At 34.8% G+C, this 13059-nt stretch overlaps 1 protein-coding gene across 1 annotated transcript in view; it reads left to right on the forward strand.

Annotated features, from left to right (window-relative positions):
- The window catches only part of TTC6 (tetratricopeptide repeat domain 6), a 184248-nt gene that overhangs the window by 132921 nt on the left and 38268 nt on the right, over positions 1–13059 (forward strand). Inside the window, exons 14-17 of the mRNA XM_054575999.1 lie at positions 1263–1399; positions 6529–6698; positions 10749–10869; positions 12191–12341. Of these exons, the coding sequence (XP_054431974.1) occupies positions 1263–1399; positions 6529–6698; positions 10749–10869; positions 12191–12341 (579 nt within the window). The remainder of the gene's footprint in view (positions 1–1262; positions 1400–6528; positions 6699–10748; positions 10870–12190; positions 12342–13059) is intronic.

Raw genomic sequence — 13059 nt, forward strand, 5'->3', positions numbered from 1 at the left:
ATTTATTAACTGAGGCATTCTATAATGTAGTGAATAAATCTCAGTAAGTAAAACATCCATGCTTCCTATATGTGGAGCCTATAGTTCAAAGGACAGATATTAAAAAGAGAAATACATACATAAATATACAATCACAAATTATGATGACTCCTATAAAGAAAATAAAAATGATGGGCAAGTAGTTTACATTTGGTGGGATATCAGGGAATTCCCTTGAGGAAGTGAACTTCTAGCTGAATTGTACATTCAGGCATGATAGTCAGGCAAAATATTCCTTAGATTGCAGCAGAATTTTAACCTTGATTTTCTGACTTTTAACTCTAATTTCTTAGTTTTAGTACAATTGAGAATTTAGAAGATATTTAAATAATTTACTGTTTCATTTCCCCAACTGCTCTGTTTCTTAATCCTGGATGGTTAGCCATATATTTGACAGTATTTTTGCTTCAAGAGAATACTTTAAGTGTTGGTAACTCCTGGTCTTGAAAAAGATATTTTTAATATTTTCTTTTGAAGATATTGAAATCATTAGATTATCTATTCTGTTCATTTCCTTCATCTAGCACCAATAGTTTAAAAATTGTCTAATGAAGTATCTTGAGGTCATGCTAACCTTGAAATCTTTAGGGTATTCTTTTTCCTGTATTAAAAATGCTTGGTAATCTTTGTGCTTCATTTTTTCCCCAACTGTTAATAGGTGAGGAGCTTTATAACTGAGAATACAATGACTTAGTCTTTTTACTCCATGTCAATGTGAAAAAAATGAAACATGCCAATACCAATTCATTTGTTTTTACCATTTTAGGGACTACCTTAATCCATATTTTGCTTGATTGACTCAGCCCTGATATGGTCTAATATGTATTATCTTTAATTGGGATAAAGTGCTGGGGATATATTGGGATAAAATTGATAGATCCAATATAGTGCGCTATTCTAGTTGAACAATTCACTTACGAAATTTTATCAGTAAAAATTTCAGTGGGCTAAAGCCTTGGTTGCTTGCATATGTTGTTTTTCTCTCTCTCTTAGAAAACCAGCTTTTTCTAGAATTCGATGATAAGTGGACTTCCAAAGGAAGTGCATTTTAAATGCAAATCTCAAAATTTGCATCTAAAGTAGTTTGCTTTTATATAATCTGAAATTAAAAATGTGGTTGTAGTTTATCTAATTTGCTATGGGGTTATATACTTTTCTCATTCTTTTTTTCATTATGTGATATATTTTTGTGCCTCCCTTCCGCCCCATCCCGCCCCATGTAGTGCATTTTTTATGATCCCAAAAGAACAGATGCATTATTGAAGCGTGGAATGTTCTACTATGAAAATGAAAACTGGAATGCAGCCATACAGGATTTCACAACCTTGTTAGCTATAGATCCCCAAAGCTCTCAAGCAAGGTGAGAATTACTTTATACATGATTTTTAGAATTATGATATTTTTGGAAATACATTCTCAGGAAAGAAGATTGCTTGAAATACATCAGACAGCCCTGTAAAAAGTGTATCTATTTTCAGTTCTACCTGTGAATGACAATCTTTACCTATACTCTAAGAGTAGTGGTTAATTTAATTTAATAGGTATAAATGACAATTTAGAGTTTCATTAGCATTTTCTGAAAAGTAGTTACATTACTAATTTTTATCATATTGGCTTATGTTTTTATTCTTTGAATATCTTTATATATTCTTGGTATTCACTGAGTACAGAGAACTGATTTTACATATTTCTGTAATATCTTGCTGCAACTTCGATATTAAACTTTGTTCTTCCAATCTTATTCTGCATAACACAGTTCTCATTTTGTTGCTTTTCTTTTAAGTTTTGTCAGGAAGAGGTTTAAAAATGTGTATATAGTCAGACTTGCTCATTTTTTCACTCACAATTTTTGTTTAATATTAAAATTTTTATAGTAAAATAAACCATGCATCCACAAAAGTGTACAAAATACAAATGTGCAATATAATGACTTATCACAATATAAATACCTGTGTAACTATCACCAGGTCAAGAAACATTTGCAACACCTTAGAAACCCCCTCGTGCGTTTGCGTCCCCCAGAAGTTTACCACTGTCCTGACTTTTATTTCAATCACTTCCTTGTAGTTCTTTTTGGTATCAAGACATAAGTATGTGTCCCTAAATATTCTTAATTTAGTTTAGCCTGGTTTTTTGAACTTAAATAGAATCATAGAGTTGTATTCCTTCACATATTACTTCTTTTGTTGAATATTATGTACTAGTACATGTGGCTCTAGTTTACTCCTTTTAATTTTTTATAGTATTTAGCTGCATGAATATTACAATTTATCTATCCAGTTTGCTGTTAATGAACACTTGACTGTTTCTAGTTTTTGATATTTATGAATATTGTTTCCTTCAACATTCTTGTACATGTTTCTTGGTACACACATATAGTAGATCCCCCTCATCCATGGTTCATTTTCCTTGATTTCAGTTATCTGTCTGAAAATATTAAATGGATAAGCCCAGAAATAAACAATTCATAAGTTTTTTTATATTCTTTTTTAAAAATTTATAAATCATGTTTATTCCATTACAGCTGTCTCAATTTTTTCCCCCTTTATCCCCCTCCTCCCATCCCACCCCCAACCTCCGCTCTGACAGTCAGTTCCCACTCTGCTGTCCATGTCCATTCATACATGTTCTTTGTCTAGTCCCTTCCCTTTCTCTCCACCATTGTCCTCTTTCCCCCTCCCCTCTGGTCACCTTCAGTCTGCTCCATGTTTCCGTACCTGTGGTTTATTTTGTTCATTAGTTTATTTTGTTGAATAGAGTTCACTTATAGGTGAGATCACATGGTATTTGTCTTTCATCAACTGTCTTATTTCACTTAGCTTAATATTCTCCACTTCTATCCGTGTTGTCACAAAAGGTTGGAGTTCCATCTCTCTCTTTCTTTCTTAAATGTAGATTGATTTTATTTATTTTTTAAATGTCAAAGTTAATTATAAAATATTTAAAAAAGTTTAGAACCATTATAAAGTCTCAGCAATTAAACCAACATGACACCAGCACAGAAATAATCAAGTAGATCAGTGAAATATAATGAACATTCTAGAGACAAATGTATATATCTGATTAATATATGTATGATTAAGTTGATATTTCAAATTAATGGGGAAAATAAGGCTTATTCAACAAATAAGGTGCATGGACCACTATTACTTGAAATAAAACAAATAGCCCTATTTCACATATCATACAAGAAATATTCACGTGAGTTAAGAATCAATATGTAGAATCTAAGGAGTTTTAGAAGAAAATAGAACTAATATTTTTCATGACCTGAAGTAAAATATTCAACCCCAGAAGCTATAAAGTAAATATTTACAATATGACTATATTAAACATTTAAGACTATATAGTAATATACATATAAAAAAAGTTAAAGGACAAGGAATAGAATAAGAAAGTTGTATGATGTTCTGACCTGCCTGGGACATGAATCGTCCCTTTCTCCAGTGTATCCATCCGTGCTGCATATACTACCTGCCTGTTAGTCACATTATATATATAATATATATATTATATATATATATGAAAAAACATGTAGTTTCAGGCATTTCCTGGGGTCCTTGAGAGCTTTCCGCCACAGATAAGTGTATGCATTTTTGTTGGATGTACAACTAGGAGTAGAATTTCTGGTTCATAGCATATGCAAGTGTTCAGCTAATAGGCCAAACAAATTTTCCAAAGAGGCTGTACTATCAGCAGTGTATGTGAGTTCCACACCAGCACTAGGTATTATTGTGACTTTCAAACTTTAGCCATACTAGTGGGCATGTAGGATGAACTCACTGGGCTTGAATTTTCATTTTCTTCATTATTTTCCTATGCATGCTTCCAGCCTTCGGCTGACATGTGGCCATCTAGAGTCCTTTGAATGTGTGGAAATTTTCTACAGCCCTCACTCCCTTAGGTATCTCCTTCTTCACATTCTTGCTTCCCGGGCTGTTTGGTCTGTCTACTGCTTGCCTCAACAGTTACCCCGTGCCCCAGATGGCAGCAGTTAATACATTTGCTTTTCAATGTTTTTGATAAATATTGTACCATCCAGAAAGTCACATCAGCCCTGGGAGAGCTTCAAGGCAGACAAAACAAAGGGAAACCTTTCAGCCAATCCTTCAGTGAACCATCAGAGGGGTCAAACACTCAGCTGTAATTCCTTGAGAACAAGATTTGTGTTGCTCCCTCTTGTACTAGTAGTAACCTGCACCAGGAACGCAGGTTGTCCTCAAGGCCAGCACTGAGCTGGGAAATGGAACAGGGAAATAGGGTTAGAGTACCACAGAGCTCTTTTACTAAAATTCGGTAGTTCCCCCCAACCCTGTTCCACTTCCCCTTTATTAAGTATTTCCTTGGTTATTTTTTTCAGTTAGATTCTAGACTTCCAAAAACATTTCTGACCATTTTCCCTGGCTTATCCATTGTTTTTGTGTAAGGATGAAGTTTTAGAGTTTCCTATGCTACCATTTTTTGTTCTTTAATCTCCCAAGTCTTTTTTTTAATCATTGTGTTGACTTTAACTTAATAATAGTGTTACTGATAATGGGAATCTTCATCTTTGAATTTAATGAAAATGCCTTTGGCTTTTACCAAAAAAAAAAAAAAATGTATCATAGTTGTAATTTTTGAACCATGTGTTCTTCAATTATTTCAAGGCAATATCTTTTTATTCCTGTTTCATTTTTTCACTTGTGATCTGCTTTTAAGAATCTCATGTTAATAGGCTAATTTTGAGGGATAAATGCCTTTTGACCATTATACATTTAGATAGAATAATATTAAACTATACTGAATTCTCTTTGTCTTTAGTTTCTTTAAGATTTTTCATCTATATTCATAGTCAGATTGTTCATTAGTTTCACAGTCAGGTATTTATTTTAGAATTTGGCAACTTTCTCAAAATGAATTATGCCTTTTGTCTTAGAAATATGTCCTTTAGGATTGGATAATTTTTGTTCTTTGAAAGCTCAAACTCACTTCTAAAATTATCAATCCCATTTGAAGAAATGGAAAACTTTTTTGAAACTCTTTAAAAATTCTTCCCCAGTCAATGGCCTATTCTGGTTGTCTCCTTCTTCTTGATTTAAAGGGAGATTAGTTGCAGGAAGGCAACAAATTAGTTGGAGAAGAACAAGAAGGTTGTAATTCAAGCTATTGTAAGATGCTGCTATCTTATGGCAGGGGGAAGGGCTTACATCCCATTAATAAAAATATGGCCTTATCTCATTGTCAAGTGGGGGCTGTAAATTTTTTTTAAGAGATCTTTATTTTCTGATGATCAAATCCTATCATTCTAGAGCTAGAAATGGACAAAATAGTAGCCCATGTGTGAGCCGAGGTTCACTTCAGCTCAATACTTCAGATGAGGATTTGAAGAATTGAGGCAGTAGAAGTGAAAGACAGAACAGATACAAAAGTCAGTATGTTTGAAGAACTGACATTTAATGGCATACCACAAAAATATTGCTAAAGGTTTAATATCTAAGATTTTAAGTTCAGAATCATCTATATGCTGAAAAATAATTAGTAATATTACCTAGCAATCAGATATAATTAAAAATAAATATAAAATTCTTATATTCATTAGAAAATAAATCACACACTTAAAGGTGGGGTAAAAAAATATTTTGCTCCAGAATAAAATATCCTGGATCTCAGGATGCAGAGTGCTTTTGAAAGACCTCTGTTACCAGTCTGCCAATATACTGTTTTCATTCTTTTCTCAAATCACTGTTGTTTTCACAATATAATCTTTTTGATCTGCTTTTATCTTCCCCCTGGATTTAGTTTCATCAGAGCAGGCAACCTACTAGCTATTCCTCATGTTTTTCCTTTATTTCTAAAAGCTGATTTGCTTTACATTATTAAGTGATCAAAAATGAGATTTTTCAGGAATTGTGATAATTTTGAGTATAATTCAATAATAATAAAAATAATTTTGAAATCAGAGTCCAAGTTACTGGGGATAGAATCCAATTCACACAACTGATGTAATAGCTTTTATACATGCAGAGTGGCTTCCAATTTATTTGGGCATATCTTCAGTCTCAGGGGTAAAAAATACCGTAACAGTTCTACCCAGTAAGGCACATTTTGTTCAAAATGAATTATTTGATTTTTCAATAGAACAATGTTGTGTAAATTAGAGCCTTACATTTTGAATACTCAAAAATAAAAATTTAAAAATCTCATGTTATCTTATTGACATACCTCTCTGATAAATGTTAAGAAATGTAATAAAATTACTAAGCAAACAATTAATATGGAGTATGTTATTAATAACCATATAATTATATCTATAATTATACAATAAAGTATAATTGATTTATTTTTAAAGAGTTTATATCCTTTGCTATTAACTTTGTGATCAACTTTCTTGGGATGCAAGAAAAAATAATCACAAGTTATTAAATGTGAAATTGGTTGTATAGATTTGCCTGAAAGGGTAAATGTATTTCTTGCAATACATGTTAAAATGAATTTTTTTTCTTTTTCTAGGACATACCGAGGGAGAGCATATTTTAAACGACAACTTTATAAGCAAGCCACTCAAGATTTTTCTGTTGCAATTCACTTAGATCCTAATAACTGGTTAGCACTGTATTATAGAGCCTGCTTATTGAGAAAGAGTAACACTTTTAGAGCACTACAGGACTATAGTGTTTCAGGTACTTTGTCTTCAAATGTACATGCATAGGAATTTTTTCTGAGGATCAGCATATCTCTTTCATTGAGTAGAATACTAATGTGGGATTACTAATGTAATATGTATATTATGATATAGTTATATATATACTTACATATTAGTGTACATTTATATACATAAGTGTATGTGTGTGTGTGTGTGTGTGTGTGTGTGTGTGTGTGTGGTCTGCCCAGAAGGCATCCAGCCATGTAATATGAAAAACAGAGAAAATCATTGAAGAAGATACAAGATACAAGAAGCATTGCACATAAGACAATAATATTTCAGTCCTTTCAAAGTAGGCACCTTGGGATCTCACACAATTCTCCCAGTCTCCATCAGCCGTCCTGTTGTATTTTCTTGAATATCACTGATGGTCAGAAATCTTTTCACTTTCAAAGGTGATTTTAGTTTTGGGTAAAAATAGAAGTCACAGGGCACCAAATCTGGGTTGTAGCAGGGCTCAGCCACCTGGGTGATTTGATGTTTTGCCAAAAAACTGCACACGATGTGATGCATAAGTGGGTGTATTGTCATGATAAAGCTGCCAATCACAGTTATCCATAGCTGCGGGCTTCTGAATCATCCAAATAATTTCTGTGGAGGAATGTTCAAGCTTAGCACAAAATTTGATGCAGATCCGTTGCTCTCCTTGCTCAGTTATTTGAATGTGACGGACACACAATACGTATACTAACTTAATGGCACCTATGCCTCCCACTGACTAGTACAGTGAAGTCATCATTGTTCACACGTGTGCATTCCACTCTGCTCTCCTTGGCTGCCAGGTTACATTGATGTTGTGCAAACTGTTCTCTTTATATTAGAAACAGCCAGGTTTTTTTCTGGACAGACCTCTTGTATAAGTGTGTGTGTGTGTGTGTGTGTGTGTGTGTGTGTTTATTTATATGTACTTATAAGTTAAAATAGTTTAGCTAAAAGTGTTTTTAATATGCCCTTTTAATGTAGGTGACTAAATGTATATTTACATGTGTGTGTAATTGTGGCAAAAGGAGGATATCTTATCAAAAAAACTCTTTCAGGATCTTGAGTTTTGAGGATATTTATGGAAATTCAGGTCTATTTCCTGTCAGCTTGCTAAAATGGTACTGCAATTTCCTGGTGGGCTACTTCCTACTGCATAGGCCCAGCCCATGGATCAGTCAAATCCATAGGTTTTTAGTCCTTAAACTAAAAATGGGCTTTGAGAATCTTCAGTAAGAGAATGGCAACAGCTAAAAGTGGGGATTTTCACCTTACCTTATTGTCAGTGCATTTTGGGTATAGGTATATGCCTAGCACAATTCTGGGCTTAGAGGTAGTGCTCAGTAAGCAGTCCCCAGCTGAATATATTAGTCCACCCTGATTGGCAGATTCCACCCAACACTTCAAGCATGACTATGTTCACCTAGGTGCAAAGTGCTAGAATCCTAGATGAGGCAATATCTAGAGATTAAGAGACAGAGTCACAAGGAGAATACAGAGCTCTTCATGGCAGGCAATCTAAGGTGATTGTTATTTGATGCCTCTAAATCCATTTGCTTTCTGAGGCCACCCTGTTATGAATATTCAAATACTCAAATCCCACCCTATATGCTGAGAGGAGCCTCCTGCCCTCTCTTCTATTTCCCTGATTTCTCTGAAGAGAAGACTGTGGATTCCTGTTTAAATTCTCTTGTTATTTGCTGCCTCTAAGTTATTTCTATCCTCTGATTGATTCTCCATTTTTTTACTTACCCACTCATTTCTTGTGGCCGCTGTTACTGAATGTTGTTGGATTTAGAGGATAAAGTTAGCATAGACAACTTAAATTTGAAAGTCAAATGCCCCTATTTCTCTAAGTTTACCTAACTCTGTTAGCTCTGTCCATCTGCTGTCTGGCTGAACCCTTTTCAATTCCAGCCTCTGAAGACCTCTTTCTCATGTCCCCACCTTCTCCACATTTTGGGCTGCTTATCCCATCTGTTTAAAGTTATCACAATAATACAAAATCCTTGTTATTTAATTATTTGGAGCAGACCAGCTTGATTTTGGCCTCGATCTTTTCCTAGTCTAACCTAAGGAATTTTGTCTTCCACAATGAAAAAGGACCTTCAGGACATTTTTCTAAGCTAATAATAATACTTAACGTTCATTTGGCATTTTATTACTTATCAAGCATTATTCTAAATGCTATATATGGAGTGTCTCAATATTCAGGATAATGCTATGAGGGAATATTAGTACCATTTTTCTTATACTGATGAGATAATCAAGGCACAGAGAAGTTAAGTAATTCTAATATTTTTTTCTTAAGAAGAATATTTCCATTTTTCTAGAGCAACCACCAAACTGCAGACAATTTTTCTCCTTGCTAGCCAATCATACTGTGAACTGAAGAGTCAGATTGCCTTCAAGTGATTATTTACTTAATCTGTATGACCATTTTTTTTGCACTAGGTATACTTCCCAAAGTCTATTATTGTGAATATTTGTGTCCCAGACTGTGAACACAATACCTATTTTTGGCAAAACTTTCCCTTCTTAGCCAGAACAAGCTTGAGGACCTTAGAAGAAGACATAGATCAAATATTGTGGAAAACCCATCTAATTTAGTAGCTTGTTTTTGAAAGTGAAAGGGGAATGAGTAAGTGAGGAGACATGAGATGACACAGAATGGTTACTGATGCTGATACTGATAGCCTGGTGGCAGATCCCCTGCCCCCAGGCAAGATGGCAGCTGGGGGAAACATTGCAATGAGCATGTGCAAGACTAGCAAAAATAACTGGACAGGGAGAAAAGCCCTTCTACCCCTTCTGGCACCTGATTGGGGTTGGGACCCAGAAAAGGCAGGCACGTGTGCCATAGAAGTCAAAATGGTAGCAGGGGGGAGTGCTGTATTAAAGAAACCTGTCAGTCTAGCCAGGGGAAAAGCAGGGATTGGCTGTGGCTGGACTCTCCCAGAGCACATGGATGTTTGGGCTGAGGAAGATGGTCCACATAGGAAACTAATATGAACCAAGGAAAGGAAGGGATGGCTCTCTGGCCCACCTCATGAACATACTGACCAGTGCATTTATGGGAACTTCTGGCCCAGGAAGCCACATGGCCAGTGGTGGCACATGCTTCAAATGCCAGTTCCAAGAAGAGAGCTTGAGGCCTGCCTGGATGACCACTCAGTGGCCGCCTGTGGCTCCCAGGGGAGGGCATTTCAAATGGGAGAAGGAACTATGGATGCTGCCTTTGGTTTGGGTCTGTCTGGGGGTAGCTGGGGTTTTCTCTGGGTTTCCAGGAGAGGATGGGCTTTTGAGACAAGAGTCTGCCATTCTTCCAGATTGTGCAGCATTTGAAAAAGACCCCTTTCCTTTCTCACCAAACTCTGCCTCCAGAGTTTGCATATAGGTGGTGGTGGGCAGCTGAACCCCAATTTTGGTTCAATAACAATGAGAGTCACAAACTTGGAGTATTGAGACGAGGCTCTTTTTGCCCCATGCCTCTGTTATTTGGGACAAGTTCCCATGGAGTAGCCTCTTTGAGCTGTCGGCCCTGGTTTATGTGTGTCAGATGCCCCAGTCTGGACTTGTACTAGAGCCTATTTACGGCCATTAGCCAAAGAATGTCTTCCTGTCTTCTACTAGCGCTATCAAGGACAATGGCACCCTTCTCACTGCAACCCACTGAAATGAATCAGAAGTTAGATTCTAGATCCTATGCCCTTCTTTGCCATCGAATTAACATCACTATCACGGTCAGTGTACTTAGCCCCAGTCCATTGAACCTTAATCTGTTCTTCTCTAAAGTGAGTAGACTATCCTAGATTACCACTAGGATTTCTTCCAGCTCTAAGTGTGTGAATCATGATAACCACACTGTTACTTATAAAACAAATATGTTTTATGTGAATACTATTTTTCGCTCTTCAAATAAGTACAATCATTGTAGATATTTTATTTTATATAATATTATAAAAAGGAGTGGAAATGTTATAGACTTAAATATAACTCAGATATGTTTGTTTGGAACCTGAATAAGGGATATACTTTTACCTTTAAGCTCTCATAAATGATGGCTATGAGAATCTTGGTTGTTTTCTACATCGAGGCATAATCTATGCAGATCTAAAACTTTGGTCATTGGCAATTTGTGACTTTGAAACTGTTATTTCTCTAGAAAGGTAGGTTTTCCTTTTTATTTTTACCAATCTCCTTTTTGTATAAAACTTTTGTAGAAAGAACAAAATGAAAGAAAAAGGTTTTTCCCTTCTTCATTAATAACTTGGTAAGAATAAGACAATTATAGAATCATGCTAGAATAGAGTATTACTTCTAAAAATAAGATTACTTCTAAAATAAGACCTGTTGTTAACATTTGTGCCTCAGAGGTTTTTGAAAATTTTAGTGATCGAATGGGTTTGTAAGGAATTAAATCCATGGATAAAAAAAATTAACAAGTTTTTAGAGCTTTTTGAAGTGCACTTTATGGAACATAGTCATCAAGTTTTAAAGTAATGACAAAGTATTCTGCTTGATATATTGTTGCTATGCACAACATACAACTCAGTAGAAGGAAACCTCTGCTTAGAACTTCTGACTTCATTTTTTTTAGTAAAGCAAAAGAAAAAAGCCAATAACATTTAGAACATAGGTACAGCAAGGGACACAATCTGAAAGTTACACATACTGGTCAGAAAGTTAAGCTGTGAAACAAAAATTAATCAAATAATTCCCCCCTTTCCCCAACACTTATTAAAATAGAAGATTTCAGAAAGTGTAATAAATCATGTGGATTCCATGCCAACAACCAGACTATTTACTTAGCTTATCAATAAGGTAATTTTTTAATTTGTCTTAGGAAATTCTTGGAGCATGACTCCATAATAGCCACAGTGGTTTTCTTTAGGATATTTTTAATCAAGGAAGGGAAAAACAAGAGTTTCGGTTGCAAAAAGCCAAAACATGGGCAGTAGGAACTTTGACGTTTTTTAGGGCTTCTGTGAAGTTGGGCTGTAGGATGTGTAGTTTCCTCAATTTGAAATAGAGGCATTGAATAGGGTAAATTCTAAGGTCATTTATATATTGAAAATTGTTTGATTCTAAATGAGAAAACATGAAGCTGTGGAGCACTTCTATGCAGAGAATAATATCTATTGGGAGAGGATATTTAACCACAAGCATTGACTATTACTATTTCTCATGGCAAATGTAACATGAGGCAAAAACTTCTGAGTTGAGTGAAGGAAGAGTAAAGTATTGCTAAGGAGTCTAAAAGACTTCAGGAATTCCGTTCCTAAACAACAAATATTGATTCCCTCCTAAGGATTTTATGAACGTGTTTATAATTTTTAACAGAGAGTAGTTAATTAATTTACTTTGCTTTTGTAAGACATTAAAAAATCCCTGCTATATATTGATGTATTTCATTAGGTTCATTCATAATTAGAGAACATTTGGAGTAATTAGAATGTCTAACAAGATTTTGCTTTTTCAACTTTTTAGAACTTTTACTTTGGCTTATATAAATATTGGCCTCATACATCTGCTGCACTTGGATAACTACACTGAAGCCACTTGGTATTTTTCTGAGGCTCTTAAATTTGATCCTTCATGCATTCAAAGCTATATTTGCCGTGCAGAAACTTATCATAAGGTATTTAGGTTTTGAGAACCTTGATTTTTTAAAAAAGTTTTAATTTTCTGGCTATTTGCTCAATGAAACTTAAGAAATATATATATTAATGTATTCTTTTCATGCTAATTACAGAGTCTAATGCATTTATAAGCAATAAATATTAAGTAGATATAGTTAACTATAACTACCCAGTAATAAAGTCTGTACTGATGAGGTATGAATTTTTGTCTTGCATTTCCTTTAAAAAAATAATACCTGTTTTTTCCTAGTAACAAAAGCAACATATACTCATTGCATATAATAATTTTATTTGTATATAAATAGAAATGAATGTGAAATTATCCATAATTTCATTCCGTAGAGATTACTGCTATTACCATTTTGGAGTCTGTCAATTGTGTGTGTGTGAGTGCGAGTGGGCGGGTTCGTAGAATGGACTTTGCACATAGAATGGGATCCTACTCACACCTTCCTTTAGATTTTGCTTGAATTTACAAGTTATTTAAATTTAAAAATGTCATATAACCTTGTGTAACAAATTCAAACAATACAATAAACTGGGAGTCTTAGCTGACTCCAGCCAAATCTGACTTTCCAGAAACACTGTTACCTGTTGTCTCTACCTTTCAAAATAGGTATCCCGTTCCACTACTCCACCACTAAGCGCCCTGTCCAAGACCTAGTCGTTTCTCACCAGGATTATTGAAGTAGCCTTCTGGCCTTCTTGCTTCTGTCC

Source organism: Pteronotus mesoamericanus, unplaced genomic scaffold (assembly GCF_021234165.1).
Source record: "Pteronotus mesoamericanus isolate MK-2021 breed Mesoamerican mustached bat unplaced genomic scaffold, CSHL_Meso_final contig_100, whole genome shotgun sequence".
Classification (NCBI taxonomy): Eukaryota; Metazoa; Chordata; class Mammalia; order Chiroptera; family Mormoopidae; genus Pteronotus; species Pteronotus mesoamericanus.